The sequence below is a fragment of the Cryptomeria japonica genome, chromosome 10 (genome assembly GCF_030272615.1).
Source record: "Cryptomeria japonica chromosome 10, Sugi_1.0, whole genome shotgun sequence".
NCBI lineage: Eukaryota > Viridiplantae > Streptophyta > Pinopsida > Cupressales > Cupressaceae > Cryptomeria > Cryptomeria japonica.
In genome coordinates this window covers 139241924-139266054 of record NC_081414.1, presented here as the reverse complement: position 1 = coordinate 139266054, position 24131 = coordinate 139241924, and the positions used below count along the sequence as shown (strand labels likewise).

At 38.4% G+C, this 24131-nt stretch overlaps 1 protein-coding gene across 2 annotated transcripts in view; it reads left to right on the top strand.

Moving 5' to 3' along the window:
• The first annotated feature begins 8609 nt into the window (after positions 1-8609).
• Positions 8610-24131, top strand: part of LOC131027153 (uncharacterized) — a 198922-nt gene continuing 183400 nt past the window's right edge. The window contains exon 1 of one of the 2 annotated variants that reach the window (XM_057957140.2): positions 8610-8870. In XM_057957140.2, the coding sequence (XP_057813123.1) occupies positions 8716-8870 (155 nt within the window). In that variant the 5' untranslated portion in view covers positions 8610-8715. The remainder of the gene's footprint in view (positions 8871-24131) is intronic. The other variant, XM_057957141.2, reaches the window with a different exon arrangement.

Below are 24131 nucleotides of genomic sequence, written 5' to 3'. Positions count from 1 at the left end.
GATTCGGCAATGGAAAAGATTGGGTATTTTATGCTATCAAGGAAGATGATCTAGAACCAATTATCATAAATGAGGAAAAATCCCTTGCAACAAAAGTTGAAGACGGATATGAATGGGTAATAGACAGTGGATGTTCTCATCATATGATAGGTGACAAAAGAAAGTTTCTAACCCTGCAAGAATTTGATGGTGGTCAAGTCAGATTCGGTAATAACAAGGCATGCATGATCAAAGGAAGAGGAACCATTTCATTGGATGGTAAGCATAACACTGATGATGTCTATTATGTTGAAGGTCTAAAGAATAATCTTTTGAGTGTAGGACAGTTGGTAAACAAAGGATTTCAATTACAATTCAAGGATGGAAAGTGCAAAATTATTAGCAAATCAAGATTGGAGATTGCAACCGGTACATAGACAAAAGGTAACATCTTTCATTTGAACTTCGGTGAAAACACATGTTTGTTTGATTGCACATATTGATGAAAGTTGGCTATGGCATAAGAGGTTGTGTCATGTAAATTTTGATTGCATTGTAAAGATCAATTCAACTTAGGTAGTTAGAGATTTACCTAAGATTGTGAAGCCTCATAATCCGGTATGTAAGGAATGTCAAGTGGGTAAGCAAATCAAAACTTGTTTTAAGAGCATACCTGATAAATCTAATGATATCTTGAATTGATTCATACTGACCTATGTGGTCTTGCTAATACAAGAAGCTTTCAAGGAGATAGATATTTCATGTTAATCATTGATGACTATTCTAGAATGAAGTGGGTTGCTTTTCTAAGGGAGAAATATGAAGCCTTTGAGAAATTCAAGTTCTTTACAGCTATGGTTGAGACAGAGACAAGGATGAAAATCAAGTGTATGAGATCAAATCAAGGTGGTGAATTCACATCCGGTGAGTTCAATAGCTATTGTGAGAAAAATGGCATTAGGAGACAGTTATTTGCACCCCAGACACCTTAGCAGAATGACATTGTGGAAAGAAAAAACAAAACTATTTTGGATGCAGCCAAAAGCATGATGATGGAAGCTAATCTGCCTCATATCTACTAGAGGGAAGTAGTAAGTATATTGGTTTATACATTCAACAAAGTTCATATCAAAGGAGATACCGGTAAGACACCTTATGAATTATGGTTTGGTCATTCCCCTACTCTTAAGTATTTTAGAATCTTTTGAAGTAAGTGTTATATCAAAAGAGATGATTCCATTGAAAAGTCTAATCTTAGATGTGATGACAAAATATTTCTTGGTTATTCAACTAAAAGCAAAGCATATAGATGTTATAACAAAAGATTGTAGAGAACTGTGGAGAGCGCTAATGTGAAAGTGGATGATCAACACAAAGACCAAGCTAAATCTTATGACAGTGAACCGACAATGGAAATGACCATAACTGATCTGGTAGTGCCTGTACCGAAACATAATATTGAACCAGTTACCCCGGAATCATCAGAAAACTCAATTGTGACTGAAGAGCAACACAAAGAACTTGAAAAATAAGAAAACACCAAGGTATGTAAGGCTAAATCATTCTAAAAATCAGATCATTGGAAATAAAAACAAGGGAGTTATGACAAGGAGAAGATTGGCAAATCAAGAGGTATGTTTCATTTCTTAGATTGAACCAGCATCAGTAATTGAAGCTTGTAAAGATGAATGTTGGATGAAAGCTATGGAAGATGAATTAGATCAGATTGAAAAGAACAATACTTGGACTTTAGTTCCCCGACCTAAAAATAGGAGTGTTATTGGAACTAAATGGGTTTTTAGAAACAAACTGAATGAGGATGGACAAGTTGTAAGAAACAAGGCTAGATTGGTCTGCAAAAGATATTCTCATAAAGAAGGAATTGATTATGGTGAAACTTTTGCACGGATAGCAAGAATTGAAGCTGTTAGACTATTTCTTGCTTATGCATCCTATAAGAACTACAAGGTCTATCAAATGAATGTTAAGTGTGCATTTATGAATGGAGAACTTGAAGAGGAAGTCTTTATTGAGCAACTTGATGGATTTTTACTGACAAATGACCAAAATATGGTTTGCAGATTAAGGAAAGCTCTATATGGACTAAAACAGGGTCCTAGAGCTTGGTATGCAAGGTTGGATAAGTATCTTTTGAAGCTTGATTTTGTAAAAGGTAATGCCGATAGTAGCCTGTATTATGAGATCACTAATGATGATATTCTGATTATTGAAGTATTTTTTGATGATATCATTTTTGGAGGTGAAAAAATTGTGCATGGAATTCTCTGATAATATGCAAAGTGAATTTGAAATGTCTATGACTGGAGAAATAAGATTTTTTCTAGGTTTGCAAATTACTCAGTCTAACAAAGGCATCTTTATCTGTCAAACTAAGTATCTAAAGGAATTGTTAAAGAAATTTGGTATGGAAAATACTAAACTGGTTAGTACTCCTATGGTTACAAGTGAAAATTGTCAATTAATGATGTATCCCCTTCAGTAAATTCTACAAGATATAAATCCATGATTGGTGGTTTGCTATATTTAACTTAGACTAGACCGGATATAATGAATGCAATCAGTAGTGTATCAAGATTTCAAAGTAATCCAAGAGAAAATCATGAAAGTGCAATAAAAAGGATATTATGGTATTTGCAAGGAACAACTGAATATGGTTTATGGTACCCTAAAGATGATGACTTTACTTTATGTGCATATACAGATGCAAATTGGGTAGGTGATGTTGATGACCGAAAGAGCACATCTGGTGGAGAATTCTTCCTTGGGATGAAGTCGGTTTCATGGATCATCAAGAAGCAGTCATGCATTTCTTTATCTATTGCTGAAGCTAAATATGTTGCAGCCACAACCAATTGTATTCAAGTTCTATGGATGAAGTAGATGTTGAAGGATATACAAGTGAGTTGTAATGATCTAGTAGTTATTCATTGTGATAACTCTGCAGCGATTGACATATCCAAGAATCTGATATTTCACTCCAAGACTAAGCACATATCAATCAAGTGCAACTTTTTGAAGGAAAAGGTGGAAGCAAAAGAAGTCAGATTTATTTATGTGAACACTAAAGAACAGATAGCAAACATCTTCACTAAACCTTTGTCTCAAGAATCATTTGATTATTTGAGAGATAGATTGGGGGTTTCTACCCCTCCGGTAGAGACTTAAATGATGCAGATGTGCATCAGTCTGGTATGCATTATTAGAGCTATCTTTTGCTCCGGATTGATGAAATAATGCTACTACTCAGGGGGAGTAGTTAGCCTTGAGATTTAGAGTTTTTATTCTGTTTGATTATTTGGCATTGATGTCAAAGGGGGAGGAATATATGTGAAAAACCATTACTATTTATTTTTCAGATTGATTGCACTCCTTAGGGGGAGTTTGGCGGTATTTGGTCTTTTGTTTCAGATTTGGTTCAGAGCTTCATTGCTAAATCATTCTATGGGAGATTGTTGATGGTCTTCCATTGGGGGAGACTTGTATGGCACGTCTTGGCACTTGGATATTTTTCACATCTAGTGTTGCCATCAATGCCAAAGGGGGAGATTGTTGGCCATATGATGGAATTGATTATGTGTTGTATTGTTTTTTTGTCATTGATGTCAACACTATCTGTTATGGTTGTTTACTGACTTTCGGTAGAAGGATTGGATTGGGAAGATTATCAATTGATTGTCACCGATATGATCTGGATGATGGAATAAGTTTGTATGGATGGTTCATATGCTTCTGAAGTATGTTTCAGTCAGTTGGTATTGACTTGATGATCAGATGCTATCTCATGTTCTAGAAAGCTTTCTTTATTGGTCCGGTAAGGGTTTCATCGACAGAGCTTTATTGAAGATATTTGATGTAATGCATAAGTGGTGCTGGTGGAGCTTCTAGAAGGGATTCGGGATGTTGATGGTGATTGTGTTTGTGCCTCGACTGATTGGTGTCATTTCTTTGGCATTTGTGGATCTAATTTAGGTCCGGTGCTATCTAAGTTATGGACCGGTTTTCATGTAACGTGTTGGTGGATCCTCTGATGCGCTTCCAAGATGTTTTATTGATTGGATGATGTTTGTTTGGCCTTAGACCGACATTCTTTATGATTTTATTTCAGGATTATGTAATGAATCTATTGAATTATCACTTGGGTGGCCGATCTAATTGGTTAGGTCTCGGGTTGGTATATATATGTAAGATCTCATTGTAGATCATGGCAAGGAGCGAATAATGTAATAATCATTTGTGTAGAGGATTTGGTCGATCATATGTGATTGAGTTGGGTTTATATAAGAGATTTTAGACCTCTAGTATTGAGCTTAACCGAAACTGTAATCTGGCATGTTTGATGCTATCACCGACAGTTCTTCTCTCTGGATTATTGTCCAAATATTTTGAGGTGGTTGACATCTCTATAGTTAGTGAGACTCCATTGTGATGAGAAGTGCACTCTAGGCAGCGTGCCTTCCTGCATGTGCAGGCCCCTATTGTAATCATATACTTGTTGCAAAAGTATCATTTGACTGTGGGTAGGGTTTCCCATCGTGGTTTTTCCCTTTCCAGGTTTTCCACATACAAATCATGGTGTTATGTGTTATGGTTGCATGGTATTGATTCTCTGGTTTTCAATTATGCTTTAATGCTTTATCAGTTATTCTGGTATAAGGTTTTAAGTGCTTTAATTCTCATAATCTGTTAACAACTAATTCACACCGCCCCTCTCAGTTGTTCACCGGTTATCCTAACAGATATTATTTCAAGTGACAATAAACAAACACACACATGGTTTAACAATAATGACATAATCTATTGACTAACACGTCTTACTATTTTTGAGGATAACACATTGATTCCCTTTCACTACTTTGACCACCATCTAATAGTTGTATGAATACCAGGAATGTCTATTTTATATTATGTTTCCTTGGATGATCAAGCACATGTAGATGGCATTGAGATCATTATCAATCCTCTTTATTTTGATGTTCCATCTATAGTTAAGCACATTCCTCCTATTCCTATTACTACTATAGGGTTCAAATTCACTTCCTTGAGGGCTTTTAGTAATTATCAACAATATACTTCATGTCTATAGGATCCACTTCACTAGGAGGTCTAATTACCAAAAATTTCACATCTATTTTGGGACTTTCACCTATCAAATCCTAAGAATACCTTTTAGCACTTATTCTTCTTATTTTTTAATACTAATTCTACAACTATTGTCTCCACATCCTTGGCTCTTTTTCTTCATCAATTTTCACATTGTTTTAGATGATCACTTTCTTTTATGAGGCTTGAGACTCTTGATTTTTTCATAGAACCTTTTGATAGTAGCATGGCATCACTTGAGTAGTTTATAGGAACACACATTTTAATATTCCTTCTTTCATAATCTTTTCAAGAATGGGAAGATGTCCTATATGTACACCTGTGAATTGCTTCTTCTTAAGGGGAAAAGTGTTGTTTAGTGATCTTAGATCATCTTCAACATTTATAATTGAGCATCCACCATTGCCATAGGAGACTACACTTTGAGGAGGGTCAACTCTCTTGTTTTGTCTATTTTTGGAGGATTTTTTCCTTGCATGAGGTTATCCTTCTCCATATTTTATGGGGTTATCTAATACTCTCTCCCTCTCTCTTCTTGGGGGGCTTCTTTTTTTAGGCTTCAAAGTTCCTTGAGGGACATATTTCATGTATTGGTACCTAACATGGCTACACATTTATTGAGACCCATTATCCTTCTTTCCATACCCAACTAAATTATGCTCATTGGGGACTTTATGCATTATTTTATTTTTATTTAGTTTATTATTTTATTACATATTATGCACCTAGGATAGGATGAACATACTTAGGTGGGCAACTGCTTAGGTAGGTTTTACCAACATCATGTGTCTTATACCTTCTAGTTTGGTGGAGATGTTGTGGACACATGTGATGACATCTCCTATTATCCCACATTGGTTGTACATTGTCATCTCTTGGTGGTGTATCTTATTTATACTAACCTATTATTCTTATTTTGTACACACAAATTAATATTTTATATTACAATCCACTAATTAAATTCTACTTTTTTATGCTTTCTTTTAGTCTCTTGAACTTGGGTGGATTCCATAGCCAATCTTACAACTACAATCCATTATGAGACAACCTAGCCATATTTGTGTATTGGTTTTTGTATTTAAGGATATTCATTAGTTCATTTTAAAAATATTTATGAATCTATTGAGTGCACCTAGAATTTAATTAGTAAAGGATAAAATGAATGTAACTACATAATTAGATAATTTCATCAACATAATGTAGTTACCAATCGAATTCTACGTGCACCCTTGATAGATTGCATTATTGGATTAGTTTGTTATGTTTGTTCTTTCACTCAAAATCATAAAACCAATCCAACTAGGAGTTTAATTGAGGATAATGCAATTCTCACAAGTAAAATTTCAAAGGTGATATGAAAAATCATCCACCCTTGCATACATTTAGATATTAAATGATCAAGGTGAGTGAATCCCAATAGTCCACTTTTTTCTATATTAGTTTTATAAGTACAAGTTTATGTTGCATACTAGTTTAATTCTACAAGTGCAAAGATAGGTGTATGGGTATGAATTTGATATAGAGAAATGCACAATTAGCTTGTATATTATATGATAGTTATTAATTTAGGGTAACAACAAATCAATTCTTTCCAACTTTCACTTTTTCATCTCCAAAATCTAGTTAAGTATTACAATTTATTTTTTCAAATTTAATAATAATATTTATATTATCTACTCCCAATTCTCTCTTATGTGTAAGGTGGTTATTTATTTATTATTTTAATTATTCAATTTGCCTAGATAATTTTGTGTAATACTATTACAATTTCCCTTACAAATTTTGTAATGAGTAAAGTCAATATTATTAAATATTAAATATAATTCTTAATATTTTTTATGAAGTAATTAAAAAAAAATAAAAAATTGTTTAAGTTTAAAATGGAAAGAAACTATTATTATGTTGACATATGCAATCATGCAACAATACTCAAATAAATTTAGATAATAAAGCTTAATTTAAATAAAGTCTTGAAATATGTATTGTAATTGATAAAGAAGGAAAAATGTGATTAGCTATGTGTGTAATAATGAATGTTCTATTGTAACATGCACTTTGTGATTTAACTTAGAATTTTGTCAATTGTGGAACAATGATGCTTCAAAAAACTATTAAAGAATCATGTTTCATCAAGAGTTAGAGCCACACAAGTGATCCTTAATTTTTTGCATGAAGGAGAACCTATAATGACAGTCTCAAATTTCGTCTCTCAACTCTTTATAAACTTCTTCAACCACATTTACTTGAATTAGGTGGTGCTTAAAATCACTAATATGTCATTTTATTGACTATAGGAGTTCAAGACTTATCTTGATTCTAGTTAGGCTATATGTACCAATTCAACAATGTGTAGACAATATCAAAGACATGCTAAATAGAATTAGAAACACCTATCTTATTGTTCTTATAAATGTAGATGTTAATGCAATACTCTCTACGATCTATTGATGTACCCGTTAATGAATGCCTAAATAACTTAGGGTTGCATTCTTTTATATATCATCTTATTCAAATTTGAATCTTCCACATACGAGTTAAGTAATAACTATTCAGAATGAAGTGAACTTGAGCTTATGATTAATTTTGGAAAATAGGGGTTAATGCTGCCCTAGAGCCAACTTATGACTAAAGACATTAGGATGAAAAGCTAGATCCAAACCATGAGAATTTAGACTTAGACCTAATTTAAACTAAATATCAATTCTTGGACAATGATACACCATTTGAACATTAAAACTTTCATATTAGAAACAAAAAATAAATAAATCTAAAACAATTGAAAACAATATTAAGAACGGATTTTTCACCTTTATAAAACTAAACACATGAATGATTAAAACTTTCTCATAATTCTAAATATAATTTAAAAATTGATAAGTATACCAAATTTTTCCAAAAATTACATTCAAACAATTTGAACTATATTATAAAATATTATTAATATAATTTAAATTAAAGATATTCAATTTTTTTGAGCAATATTTATAAAAATAAATTGGAAACATTATAAATATTATTTTCTTTAATAATTTGAATTAATGAAAATAATTTTTGAATGAATGTTTTTATTAACGTTCACTAGGCAGACAATCTATGGGACCCACGGTTAACCAATAACAAAAAAGCTTACAAAGTCCGTAAAAGCTCAAAACACCTTGCTAACTAATTTTGTTTTTTCCTTCTACACTTTGAATCTTCTAGTGTATATTAAACCATTCTATTTGTTAATGATATAGGTGAATGCAATCACTTGCAAGAGTGATTTGAGGTATGATGAGGGGGTTTCAACTCTATTTTTAAGAAAGAGGTGGTATCATAAAGATTTTTTTTGTGCTATTAGATTATTTTGTTGGATTATTTGGAATCTTTTACAAAATAATAGACTTAGAGAGTATCTTGTGACATCAAAAATGTTAAAACATAATTTTGAAAGGAAATGAATTATTTTTACCTTTTTTTATTATACACATAATATAAAATACAAAGGTATTATTTTCATGACACCATCATTGAAGCTAAACTACAAAATTCAAAGACTGCAGTTTAAAAATTTTCAAAAAAAAATCTCAGCATCTTCAGCTCTAAGGAAGCCCCTCCCCAAGACCCCAGCCTAAGATGAGTAGAGAGATGCAAGAAAGCATGAGTTCAGCGGTACTGTATCACTATCCTTGCCCTGATGGAGCATTTGCAGCATTGGCTGCACATCTTTATTTTTCTGCACGGCAAAAACCTGTTGTGTTTTTTCCGAACACGGTTTATAATCCAATCAGGTTCGTCAGCACACTCACCATTCCTCTGCTTCTCATGTTTCTATTGCTCGATCTTTAAACAAACAACGACAAAAGAACAAGATGACATTTAGTTTTGTTTGGAAGGTATACATAGAACAGGGTTCATCAGATATTCATTCACTCATCTGGGAAAAAGCAACAGAGATTGCATTTAGGAACCTGCATAGCAGAATAAATGAAAATTCATAGCATGTATACTATCCTCTGAAGCCTGGAAAGTAGAGCAAGCGTACATAGAATTTGAAATTATGTGATAGTATGTCAGGACCTAATATTTATCATTCATGATAAAGAGGCTTCAATGCAGGATTTCCATAGAAATAGCTTCATCAAAATTCAGCTACAATCTTGTAAAAGAGGTAGACAGACTATGCTAAAGTTTCATGAACGCATCAAATTGAGACTTAGTAAAAACTACAAACTGAAATAGAGGTATAATGGAACATAAGGCAATTAAGAGAAATCTATGTATCTGAGAACCAAACTTTTGGCGAGCACTAATTTTGAATAACCCATTGCCAGGGCTATAGGGCTCCTTCAAGGAAATGTCTCGATCATTCACAAAATTTGTTGATTTTGCTCAATGAATTGAACCCATGTGGCTAGAAAGTCCAATGGGTCCTTAGCCTCTTTCATACTCTTAGAGGATTAAATTTGGAAGGCATAAATTGATAATTTTGTTGAGTCAATAAATAAATTTGAATTCAAGAAGTCATGGCCTATTTCGGAGTTGTTGTCAAAACAATGAAATTGACCCAATATAGGGCAAACTGGTACCATGACTCCCAAGGCACGCTTTGTCAGGCTGAAATTTAATGAAGTCTGGAAAAGTGGTCACAACACAAAAAAATGTGTACTTTTTGGTGCCTTGCCATGCTTAAGTGACCTTTAGGCACTCACAATGTGTATTTGCAGAAATTAGTGAAAAATGACTAGAGCATGGAAAAGTGGCAGATGATCCCAGAGCACAAGCTTTTCCAGTTATAACCAAAAGCTAAGTAGCAAAACCTTCCCAAAAAGTGTGTGCTTTTGGGTGTCTTGCCATGGTTGAGTGACCTCAGGCACACACCATTTGTGTGTTTGCCAAAATCAATGAAAAATAATTAGGGCATGGAAAAGTGGCAGATGGTCCTAGAGTGCACACTTTTTCAGGTTATAAACTAAAGCTAAGTAGCAGAGCACACTTTTTATGTTGTGACCAAAGTCCTCCGGAGCATGTGTCTCCCATTTCTGGACCAAATGAGGCTGGTTAAGCGGTCAAACAAGTGTGCTGCTTCTTATTTTATCATGGCAAGGTTCTTCCAAGTGTACACTTAGCAACGCTTTGCCTCACAAAAATAAAAAAGAAAAAAAGAAGAGATTAAAATTAAAATAGCACCCTCGAAAAGTGGAAAAAAGAAGGGATAAAATTCAAAATTAACACCCTTGAAAAGTGTGCATGGCCCTAAAGTGAGTTTTAAAGGAGCAAAGAGACGGAACTTTGGTCATTTTCAGTGTCTGAGTTTGAAGTGCTTGTTTGAAGGCAAGAGAAATTTCCAGATTTTCCAAGGGTTTGCAGGGCATGTTGGCAGTTCATCTATGTTTAAGATTGCAGAGTTTGGCATGTTTATTTGTTTGATGCATTCAATAGTGGAAATGACAATGATACTCAAAGCATATAAAAATGAGCAGGAATAGAGTATATAAACACTTCAGAGATAAGGTAAAGTCTAACCTCTTTAAAGTAGAAATAATATGATGCCAGAAATATATTGTACCTTTCAAATACAGAGTACATTCAATATGTGTAGCATTAATGTCCAGCGTTGTAATTTGCTGACGTTAATGAGTATCACCAAAACTAAAAACAAGCCAGACAACACCAAGGAAAGTTGATTTCATATGTCACAGATCAAGCAGCCAGCATCTTGACTTCATGCCATGAATGGGCTGCACCTAAAGTAGAAGGATAATACCGTCCAATACAAAGCCAAAATAAGAGATTTCATAGGATGTAAGCATGACACATAGATGTCTACACACTGCACTGTTGATGTGTTTTTTAGGCACATGCGAACACAAAATAAAATACCCAAAAGTATCTTATCCTCTCTTGAACAAAATTACTCAACTGCTGAAGATTAGCTCAAGGATCACTTGAGACAACTCCAAGGTTCTTGTATATTAGGTCTTGACTTGTGGATAAGCACGAGTGGTCATTGTGATTGTTGTTTCATCAAGGGGCCTTACGTGTGAGAAGACTTCACGAAGTGCTTTACGAATGATATGCAATGAAGTTCTTTCCTATTACTACTAGATGTTTATCAAAAAATTGCAAAAGATGAAGGTTGAGAGATGCTAAGCTACTCCTAAGAATGGATGGTTAAAGGACGATATAAGTGAAACTCTACTAGTCTTAGTATTTCCATACAAGAACAACTGCACCAAAACTAGTGCAATCTTCTAAGGACATTTGAAGATTTTCAAATCGCTACTAAGCATAGACACCATCAATAGAATGCATATCCACGATTAAGCAACAATTGAACTTAAGCACTCACAATATTTCCAGTTGACCACACAAGGCATGCTTACAATCAGCAAGAGCTAGTGGTATGGATTATGAGCTTCACAATAAATCATATACAACATTCCATCATTCAATCTAAATACTTAAATCAATATCAAAGATTGACTTGAGAGGATGAAAAACCATGCAAGAAGCTTCAAGGGTTGAATAGAAATACCATAACTTCAATGTTTTATTCACCCAATAGCAAAGTAACACCAATTCTTCAAGTCCTTATCTTATCTCTTTGAATTCTAATATCTATCTCTTATAGCTAATGTCTATTGTCTAATGTCTCTTCTTGTCTAATGTCTAATGATTACAAATGAAATGAGTGGGGTTTATATAGCACTCCCAAATACAATGAAGGGCCAAGATCAGATGAAGATCAAGGGCCAAGATTTTGCCACCTAAACCCTAATTAGGGTTTGATACAAATAAAACCCTATCAAGATAAGCATTATCATGATATCAACCAATGAGAAAATGACATGAGTTGGCATGAAAATCGAGGAAGCATCCTCCAATAGGAAAATGATCTGCCAAATAGGATCATAACAAACTGTCACCTAGAACTTTGTTCCCTTTCTCCTTCTCTTTTCTGGCACATTCAATGAATCTGGTCGTAATGCCTTCTATCTCAGTTATTGTAATTTCTGGCAAATTCTTCAACTGTTCTTCCAAGTGAATGACTTCCTCAAAGGATGTGACGATGGAAGCCTCCCATTCAAGCTCAAGATCTTTTATCTTGCTAGCAAGCACCATGAATATATGCACATATTCCAATTGCTTTTCGGTGATCATTCCATCATTCCCATGGAAAACAATATTTATTCTTTCCTCTAACTCCTTGGTGTCTATAATCGTGCCAGGATCAATCTTTCTTTCCAAGATGATTTGTGCTACTTCTACTATTTTATCATGAATCAGGTGCATAGCATCATGGACTTGACTACATCCATTGCCAATATCTTCAAATACAATCTTTTTTGTGCGAAGTAGGCTACTCCAACGTATAAAGATCGGTGTATGTCCATCTTTTATTATCTTCTCTTTCACCAAAACTTCTCTAGATGTCTTCCTCATTTCTTGTAGGACGGGGATAGTGATGTCTCTAGTGTGGATAAATGCATCAAAGGCTTCTATGAGAGTATGAGTTCCTTTGAGAACTTTTATGACTCTACCAAGGGTCTTCATCATATCTCTTACAAATTTATTTGCCTTCGTGAAGGAATTTTCTATCCAGGTATCCATCAAGTGTGCGGAATTCCTTATCTTTTCCATATGATCCACTGATTTGGTAGGAAGCAAAGGTGGTGGTGTAACTGCTGGATCATGCTGCCTCAATGGTTCCTTGAACTGTTGGAAGTAGTTCCTTCATGCATTTATCTCTTTTTCTAACTTCTTATTCTTCTATACTTCCATTCTAATCATATCATTGAGTGTCTTCACTAAATCATTTACATCACCTATGGCTTGCTCCGGATTGACTGGACCTAGATCAATAGTCTCCATATCATACTCTTCCGCAGTGATTTCATCTTCATATTTGTCAACCATCGGGGTAGCTATTTGTATCCTCCAAGAACCTGAATCATCTCTTATCACCTTAGACATCTTCGTGGCTTTCTTCTTTTCAGGGATTTCTTGGGTTTGACTTGGGAGGCTATCCAAATCACATACTGATTCTTCATCAACTGCTATCACCTCTCTAGCAAGCCTTTCCTTAAGCCATGTAGGGATAGATGATCTTCCTTCTTCCACTTGTGTCTTTTCATTGAGCAACTCATCTCTAGGTGGGGAAGTTGCTTTATCATCCTTTTCTCCTCCAACTTCATGATTCACTTGAATGTAAGGAGCAAAATCTCTTTGATCTTGTGATACCTTTTCTTTGCCTTTGTCATTATGAACTGTAGATTCCATTGACTGGTTCACCCTGTTGTTGGGTAATTATGTCATAGTGTATTTAGATTGTTACGTGTGTTAAGGGTCGGTGGTTACGTGACGGTTGTTGGCAGTTGGCACCGGACAACCTGTACCGACACCTATATATATGTACTTGGTTTCCTATTTCAATGTGTAGACATTGTCGAAGAAAGCTATGTTTTGAATGTACTAGCATTTGGCATTAATGAATACAGACATGAGTTCTTCTCACTTGTATCCTTGTGTACTGCTGCCGTTTCTATATTCCTGTTCTGTTATGCACTCAATGCACACACACCCCTCAAGGGGAAAACATCTGGCGCTGTTGCCAAATTGAACCTGGAATGATGGGAACATACTACATGGCACGACGATAATGGGACAACCAGTGAGAGGGGACAAGTAGCAATCCCGAGGAAGAGCCGACGGAGTTGTTCGAAGGAGAGAGAGCACTGACAAGGGATTTCACCTGCATCCTACAGGCATCGATCGAAACTTACGTATGGAGGGAGGGCACGGCCGAGGATGTCCCTGAGAGCGCAGTGTGGAGTGCCCTTGGTGTAAGTACGACCGTAAACCGGTTGATGAACAACTTGCCTAACTTGTTGGCACAGGCATTCGTTTCTCTCCAAACTCGCCGAGAAGAAACCTACCGTGAGACCCATCGGCAACAAATTTTGTAGCAATTTGAAGAAAGGAGTCGACGAGAGGAGGAGGAACGTGACAAAAGCTGTCGACGAACCTTCAACCCCACGACAAGAAGGAATTGATGCCCGTGACACTAAACAAGGATAGAAACCGTGTGCCAAAGGGACAGGAAGAAGATGCGCACGAGGCAGCCACGAGGACACTAAGGTTAGAACAACAAGCAAAACATCGACGACGACTGAAGAAACTTGCTGAAGAAAGCGCAATTGGCAATGATGGCTCAGGTGCTGAGGGCCAAGTTTCCGTACTAATAGAAACCACTAGAAAGCAGTTGGGGGACCTTTCCTTGACATTGGAAGAGATTGGTGACAAGAGTACGGTAGAGCCGTACACGCCATACAAAGGTGCCGAGATCAGGAGGGAAGAGGAGACAAAGACCGAGAATAGAGAGGTGGAGGATACCAATGCGACCGAAGGTGTCGGGAGGACACAAGGTCACGGTAGTAGAAGCAACCTGTTCAATTCAGGCTCATCACACCCTGGTTGTCAGAGTAACCTGGTGGGACGCAACGTACCAAATCTCGGCAAAGTACCTTCTGGAGGAGTTCCTAGAGGGCCGAGTTCGAGTTCCGGAGGGTAGACTGGGCCGCCGCCAAGGAGCGTGATGGTGAATCGGCAAAAATAGCCTAAGTTGAATGGAAACAAGAAAGAAGACCCAATACGGCATTGCCGTACGTGTGAAACAATTTGGTCGGCCAATGGTGTGATCGACAAGGCGGAATGGGTGGTGCAGTTCCCCGCCACCCTACGAGGGGTAGCCATCGACTGGTACTTTGATGTTGATAAAATGAAGCTGGCAACTTGGGACGAATTACATAAAGCCTTTGAAACAGAGTTTCGACTTCTCAGGGATGACAATGAAATCGTGGTGGAAATCCTGAGTACCAAGCAAGGGAAAAACGAGATCGTCTGAGCGTATAGTCGGTGCCTGAAGGAATTGCTGGGAAAAATGGAAAACCAGCTCGGTGATGGATTAAAGAAAAGGTGGTTTGTGGAGGGTTTGAAATCGTCCCTTAGGAGCAAAATGAAAATTGTACCACCCACCTCCTACGAGGATGCCTATAACCGGGCAATGGACCTGGAAAGTGAAGGCAAGACATCCAGGAAGAAGAAAGACAAATCCTTTGGGGAGGAGGACTCCTCCGAGGGGTTGAGAAAGAAGGTGCAAGCCCTCCAGAAGGACATGCATCGCATGATGAAGGAATTTAAAAGTATGAAGGGAAGCACCAGTAAGAATGAGGAAGTGTGGTGCATGAAGTGTAAGGAGGAAGGTCATACAAAAGGCCTTCTGCGACATTTGCCAAGTGTTGGGACACTCCACCAAAGAATGTCCCTACAACATGAAGACACGAGGGAATCAGGTGCTTTTCACCCAGGAGTAGCCGTTACCCTCTGCTATAGTGGGCACATCCCAGACTCAAGCCAACACCACGACATCATCCGATGGTTATAGAGGTAACCGAAAGGGAGGGAAAGGCAACAATAATAATAACAATAACCGAAGTCGAATGCAGTATGATGCCAAAGGACGACCGATGATTCAGTGTCGAGCTTGCAACTAGTGGGGACACTTTGTGTGGGATTGCCAAAAAGAGGAAACACCCCAGAACTTGTGCAGTTGGTGCGGTCTTGGAGACCATGACGACACAAATTGCCCCAAGCCAGGGGTTAATCTTCTCAATATTGAGAAAATCGACGATGATAAAGAAGTGCTGGCAATCACCCGTACTCAGGCCAAGAAGGCACTTATCTCGACCCCGTATGGAGAAGGAGAGATTACGGGAGGCAAAGGCCGAAATTGAGCGAGAAATGATGACAAAACGACGAAAAAATGCAGGGGTGGTGAGTACTTCATCTCGTACTGAAGCAGAAAAGAACATTATTGGGCAAGTCTTGCAGATGGAGATGCCGATAAGGGTGAAAGACCTTCTGGACACAATGCCACAACTGAGGACTGCCATTCTTAGTACCTTACAAAGCACCGCACACACACCTTCAGGTGTGACCCAGATGGAAGTCCCGGTCAGCCCTTTGGCTGATCCAATGTTGTTGGCCTTAAATAGTGGTCAGCATCCTGGGGTAGTGGAAATGGGAATCCTTGGGACTATCCTCAAGGACACCATCGTGGACGGAGGACCTGGGGTGAATGTGCTGCCGGAGGATACATGGAAGAAGCTCGTGAAGCTGACACTATGGCCACCCACATTCAATTTGGTGGGAGTAGACCAACACGGTATCAAGCCACTCGACACCCTGATGGCCCAGCCCGTGACCATTGGCACACAACCCTTCTTATTGGATTTTGTGGTAATCCCACTTAAAAAGAAGGGCTATGACGCCATCTTAGGGAGAGGGTGGCTGGTCACAGCAAAAGTGACCACAATTGGAAGAAGAACACCCTTTCCATGGAGAAAGGGGGGCAGAAGTACGTTACTGATCTGAGGACTTAGGCCGTCAGTGAGGAGCTTGCATCATCCGACACTGACTCAGAAGACTCAAACAGATGGGAGTGGGATTCCTACGAAGGCAGAGACGAGATGGAACCAAATAATGGAGTGCTTGAACTCGATGGCTACTCAGAAGACGACATCTGCTCATTGAATGGACTCTTCCACTAGCAGATGGAAGATTATGAAGTATTCCATCCTGCGTGCCACATGCTGCAAATTGAAGAAGAGCCAGGCGAGAAAGATGAGTTCCCGCCAGAATATAGGGAGTATAAGGAGGGAGACGCCAGAGTGAATGATGTTTCGGCGTGCAAGTTTTCAAAAGACAAACCAATGTGGTACGAAGACCCCACCGTGAAGGAGACGAACTTAGGAGACACTGCCACCCCTCGAAATATCTGGGTGGGAGACGATTGGAGCCCGGTGTTGAAGGCTGTGTTGTGGCCATTTCACACATCGCCCCATTAAAATGGGGACCCCCCTCTTTTTGCTTTTGTTTTGCCTGTTCTTCTCTCTACTTTTAGGGTTTTGAGTAAGTGAGTGAGTTGTCTGGACTAGGGTTAAGCCTTAGGGGTTTCTTTTGGATATTTTCAAGCTGAGTCCAGTCAAATTTTGAAGATTATTAAGCATCCTCCCGAAGATTGCAATTATGAAATAAGATGAGCCTGTTAGGAAGTCAGGTATGTCTTAGGTTAGGTCTAATCAGGATTTTGAGGCAAATTCAAGCTATGTCTAAGTGTTAGCATTTTGATGATGGAATCGTGTATTCTTGCCTAGGTAAGTTTTGATTAAAATTTTGTTGAAGGCTTGCTAACTGGTCCCTGGCCTTGAAGATGACCTAACCCTGCCTGGTGAAGTGATTGAAGATTTAAATTGTGGATATTTTGGCTTATAAAGGTGAAATCGCTCCTGTCCCTCCCCCAGGGACCAAGGCGAAAATGTTATTTGGTGCATATTGGTTACTGACTTGTTTAAATTGTTTTGTGCAGGGTCTCCAGGGGAGATGAGTGGACGTGAATTGAAGATTTTAAGGATTTTGAAGGTTTGAAAATAATGAAATTTGAAGGATTAAGACAAATCGCTCCTGTCCCTCACTGAAGGACCGGAGCTTGAATTCCAAATTTGCATTATCCTTGCAAGATTTAAGTGATTTCGCGATTTGAAGAGGTCAAGGGAAGTATGTTTTGCCGTTGAATATAACTTGAGTAGGCCACAAAGAAGAGAATCAACCCAAATGGCAATAGGCGCTCCTGTCCCTCTCCAAGGGACCAGAGCAATTTTCTCACAAGACAAATTTCTGGCAAAGGTAAAGCAAGTTTCATGTTTGAGATGAATGAAGGGAGGCATAATCGGTCCATTGAAGATAATTTTGAAAGTTAGCAAAACATAAGTGAGCTCATAATTGCCAAGGCGCTCCTGTCCCTCAGCAAGGGACCAGAGCGAAATCTTCAAATATGCCTAATCGCCTAACATTTTGAAATGCTACTTTTGTTTCCAAGACTCAAGATGGAATGGGGAATCATGTTTTACGCCTTCGGAGTAACTGAAGGTCGATGTGGTCAAGAGATTGTGCAATAAACTAAAAAGCGCTCCTGTCCTTCACTGAAGGACCAAGGCGATTTTCATAAAATCAACAAATCCCCTCCAGAATCACGCCAAGACAAGGTTGTGCAAAGTGAGAAATACCTTTCGAAAGATGATGAACAAGGAATTACCCCCAAGAATCGACAGTCTTAAGCTAAAATGTAAAAATCGCTCCTGTCCTTCACTGGAGGACCAGGGCGAAAATCTTTGGAGAGTCTATTTTGCCTTGAGAAAACGAGTTGAACATGCACTGAAGGGACGAATGAAGATCATTGTTTACCTCCAAACTTGAATTGGCAATTTAGAAGATAAAGATCAAGGACAAAAGACAAAAATCGCTCCTCTCTCTCACCAAGGGACCAAGGCGAAAATGTCTTAAGGTACGCTCCTCTTGAAGAACGAATGAATTAAACTCAAAGTTCCCAATAAAAATGCCATTTTGAATGCCAAAGGTGAGGTTTTGAACGTGAAAATAAGAAATGCAAGGTCTAAAATGCATGGGCGCTCCTGTCCCTCTCCAAGGGACCAGAGTGATGTTATTGATATCCATTATTTTCCCCAGGCTTGAGCGCTTACTTCAAACAAATCGCATTAAATGCCAAATTCACTAAAACCTTGAAATATTTTAATTAAATTGGCATTTAATAAAGATATATTGGTATTTAATAATTTTTTTTTAAGCCTTGGAAAATCGATTTTTTATTATTATTAAGGCATTCGAAATTAATTATTATTTAAAAAAAAAAAAAAAACACAGAGCGCTTAAGGTATCATTTTTAATATTTTTGCTAAGTCGGCCTCTTTCTTTTTATTTATTTTTGGCCTATTTTCCAAGTCGGCCTATGGGAAAAGGAAGTGGTGAGTGCCTATATAACATGGGTATTTTGAACCATTTTAATCAATCATTCAATCATTCATTCAAGTGCGATTTGGAGAAGCAATAAAAGGTGCGAAATCTGGTCTAAGTTGGAGCGAATTTTGTTGAAGGCTAGGGGTGGTGGAGTTGATAAAGGAAGCACATTTTGAGGACTTCGATCTACATTTTGCTTAGCAAATTCGCCTTAGTTTTTGCATCATATCTTAGAATTAATTCTCAAGTGAAGGTGTCAAGGTGGCGACCCCAAAGGCAGGAGCATCCACTAGTCGTCCAGCTCTCATGAAGGAAGATCAAAGGAATGAAGAATTGGAGACCATGATCGTGTCAAAATGGAGCAACATTGGAGATACCAACTTGGGAAACTTCAGTGTGAAGAAGTTTCGAGAGGTCCCTTACATTGGAAAGCCATCACCTGTCGCAAAGAGAATAATTGAAAGTGGCATTATCAAGGCGGCCGGTTTCCCTCCAGCAGTCCAGTGCCATGAGCTGATGATCGAGTGCGCACGCCATTATGACCCACAATCAAGATCGATCGTGTCCAAGGAAGGGAACACTTTGGCTTACCTTTCAGAGGAGGCTATAAGTGAGGCTCTTCATCTTCTAGAACATAGGGATATGATTTACAAAAGCTTAGAAGGAGCTAGGTCCGTGTATGAAGATGATCTAGACACTTGCTTGAGCATCATCAATAAGAATTGGTTACTCAAAAGTCATCCTCGCCTGAGCAAGATTCCCAACACACCACATAGGATCGACTTCCAAGAGGAGTACAGAGATTTGATAACTTTGCTCAATCGAGTTACAGGGGCTCCTCAAGCCTTCTATTTTGAGAAGTGGATGTTCTACTTCATCCAAGTGATAGTTCAAGGAAAAGGAACAATTCATTGGGCTAGAATTATTAGCCATTGCTTGGATGTGCAGTTAAGAAGACTGAAGGCTACCAAATCCTTCCACATGAGCTCGTACATCATATATGCCTTGATAAGGAGTTTTGAATATGCAGGACTACCTAACAGAGGAATGATCGGAAGAGGGACCGGAGAAGTCAGAGTTTGTGATTCTTATGTCCATTTGCATCATCCACCTGGAAGTGACTACAAGTTAGTCAATGATACCTTCACGATGAACATCACCAGGACATTGCAAGCGGGATTCACAATCGGTTATCTCAAGATGCACAAGAGCTTGTGAAGAGGTATGGTGCTTGGTTCATCCAATTCCAAAAATTTACATATATTAGAGTTCATGGGTGTCCTTCGCCTCCCTATATGTTGCCAAGATATCCGACAGATAGGATAGTGCTACTTGAGGTGACTAGGCAGTTGGCAGCTTATGCAAAGACATTCAGACACAGGCATGGAAATGGAATTCCTGTGCCTATCATACTAGGGAATTCAGTTGAGGTATGTCCTAATGCTCTAGCCATGGATGACGCAGAGAAGGAGTTGGCCTTATATTCATTTTCTTTCTTTGCCTTAAGGGAGAATTTTGATCCTTATGGGTATATAGAAGAAACAGTTGGTAGAAAGTACAAGCACGAATTTCAGATAGAGGACTTTTGGATGAATCTCTCAGATGATTTAGAAGTGAAAAGAAAGATGCATTCCAGGTTACCTTTAGATCTCATCAGGAAATGCAAAGTTTACAGAGTGGCTGATCAAGCTCAGGACAGTGGCAGACATCTCCAATCATCTTATGACCGAGAAGACAAAGCAGTGAAGATAGATTGGAATGAGCCTGAGGTTTTTGACTTAAAAGCTTTGATGGCTCCAGTTTTGTCTTGTACTCGCAGATGGGTTGATGTGCAACATCAAAAGTTGAGAGAACAGAACATACCTATGACTTTTACTTTGGAGGAAAGACCAGGGGAAGGAGGAGCAAGTGTAAGTGAAGGCAATCCTCATCCTAGAAGCACAAGTGAAGGTAATCTTCGAAGCGCAAGTGAAGGCAATCCTCATCCTAGAGGTGCGAAGAGGAAAGAAAGACCTGAGAAAAGAGAACCCTCCAAGAAGAAACAAGAGGCCAATCGAGATCGCTCATCCGGTACATCTTCTCGACATGAAAAAAGGACAAGTCAGAATGTAGGACAAGAGAAGAGGGTACCTGAAGTTGAGGAATCTATGGAATCAATGGTACAAAATGATACACACGAAGAAGGGCAGGCGTCTCAACGTTCATCAAGTCAATCTCCTCAAGTTAATGAGCTACATGAAGACAAGAATAATGATGAAGTGACATCTCCTCTCTGAGAAGAAGAACCATTGCCTAAAGAGATACAAGTTAGAGAGACAAGATCCGCCATTCCAGATTGGTTGAAGGAGAGGCTAACAAGGGTGATTGTGATCGAAGATGAAGATAATGTAATTGACTTAGAGAGCCTTGTAGGAAATTCTCAGGGAGTAACAGAAAGGAAGAAGGCCACCAAGATGTCCAAGATGATCAGAGATGAGACAGGGTCTAGGAAGTTACAGATAGCTACACCGGCAGTGGACAAATATGAAGGCGAAATCCTTGCAGAGGAGTATGATGTAGAAACATTTGAACTTGGTCCACTCACCGCCGAGCAGACACTGGATGAGGCAACTGATTCATTTGAGGCACTTAAAGACAAGCTTAAAGAAGAAATGGAAAAGAATAGAAAGCTTGAGAGAGAGGTTGGTGCTTGGAGAGGCTACTTTAGCCATCTTAGTCAGCCTTTGGGACATCAGGATCCAACAGTGTCTCCTGTGGAAGCACTTCCCCTTGAATCGGTTGGCGAGGCAGAGAGAGTTAAGAGCTTGGTTCAACTTATGAGCTCTTGGATTGACAAATCCCATACCATAGCCGTTGAATTCGCAACAAGAATGATGCAGACCACCCATCGAGCTATCCAGGTCCTTGGGATCATTCACAACCTAATGATAACAGTAGCCGCCTTTGCCCACACTAGAGATGTTATCATTCTTGTTCTGCAAGTAATCAGGCAAACACCAAGGAAGATCCTAGCACAAGAAAAGATAATGGATGGAGCAGCTCATAATTTACTCCAGTGGTCAACTCTACTCCAGATGAAGGAAGTTCTTTTCGAAGACATTAGCACCAAATGCAATCAAGTTGAGGAGGTCATCCATCCAATTCAGGACAAGGTGTTTGAGGTGTTATGTTCTATTCTTGGCAGAAGGATTGAAGATGAGACAGATGTGAATCATCAAGAGTTGGAAGAGAAGGTTAAGGTCATCTTTTGCAAAGATGAGAATATTATCACAGATGAGCAAAGGGATCAAATGTTCGCTACTATGCTCCTGATTGAGAAAATCAAGGAACTCGAACCTGGATGGGATGTAGCTCTTCTCAAGGCCTTCGATCAAGTTATCCACTTGGAGGAACGAATGAGGAATCTTCCCGAGATTCCTATTGCTGAGATTGAAGGAATTGTGTCTAGATTCATTGCATATGCTAAGAAGGAGCATTGGAAAGGGAACAAGGTTCTAGAAGAGAGGTTGTTATAGATGATGTGGCACCTTAATTATCATTGGTCTATGTTTCCTAGATTTTTGTGCCAATTAAATATTTGGCTATGCATTTAATATTGTTCAATAAAAGGGGAACTTTTTGTAATAAACCCTAATTAGGGTTTAGGTGTCAGAATCTCAACCGTTGATCTTCTTTTGATATGGGCCGTTCATTGTAATTGAGGATGCTATATATACCCTCACTCATTTTCATTTTTAAGAGAGTAAGTTAGAAATTAGAAGATTAGAGCTTTTGGAGAGAAGAAAGTTATTTTGTAGCAAGATTGAGCATTGAAGAGAGAATTTTAAGCAATTGTTGTCTATTTTGGCTTTGAGATCAATAAAATATTGAAGTTATGGTGTTTTATTGCAATTCTTGTGGCTACTTTCATGGTTGCTTACTTTCTTGAATCATTCTTGGTCGAAGTAGTATTTAAATTTGAAAGACTAAGTGTTGAGCTTGATCTTTGTTGAGATTCATGTTCCAAACCACTAGCTTCTTATTGATTGTAAGGACGCCTTGTGTGGTCAACTGGAGATATTTGGATTGCTTAAACCTTCAATCATTATTGAACTATTGATATGTACCTTCATGGTAGTGTCCATGATTCTGGATGAATTGAAAAATCATTAGTCACCTTAGAAGATCGCATCAATTTCAGTAGAGTTGTTATTCCTTGGCGATACTGAAATTGGTAGAATCTTACCAAAGCTAGCCTACATTAAGTCATTCTTAGGATTAGATTAGAATTCATCTCTTGCAAACCCCACCTTTTGATCCTTTTTGAGAACTTGTTAGTTTTAGGAAATTCTGTTCCTGTAATACGGAAACGTAAGGCCCCTTGATGAAACAACATTCACAATGACCACTGGTGCTTATCCACACGTAGAGACCCTACATCAAAGAACCTTGGAGTCATCCTGATTGATCCTTTTTTGCGACATCTTCAGCAATCAGAGGCTTTATTCAAGAGAGGATAAGGTACCCTTGTGTATTTTATTCTATGTTTGATTGTGTACAAAATACACGTCAACAGGCTGCAGCATTCAAATTTTTCATGGAGTACAAGGACTTGTTCGCTTGGTCCTACAAAGATTTGAAAGGAGTCCCGCCTGAACTATGTGTCCATCGGATATCTTTGGTCCCTGGAGCCCAGCCGGTATAGAAGAGGCCGTACCGCATGAATAAGAACTATGTGGCCAAGGTGAACAAAGAAATCGAATGGATGTTGGAGGCTAGCATCATATTTCGGGTGGAGACAAGTGAGTGGGTCTCGCCGATCGTGATCTTGCTGAAGGAGGCCAACCAGATCCGCATCTGTGTGGATTTTCGGTGCCTCAACGCAGTCACCATCAAGGATCCGTTCCCTATACCTTTCACAGACAGCATCCTGGAGGAGGTGGCTGACCATGAAATGTACTCATTTCTGGACGGCTTTTCTGGATACAATCAGATTTTGATAGCTGAGGAGGACAAGTTGAAGACCACCTTTGTGGTGGTCGGAGTCTATGCATACAACCGAATGCCGTTCGGTTTGTGCAATGCTCCGACGACATTTCAGAGGATAGTCCTTCACATCTTCGATAAGATGTTTGTGGGAAATTTTAAGGCCTTTTTGGATGACTGGTCGATTTTTAGTAGCGAAGACACTCACTTGG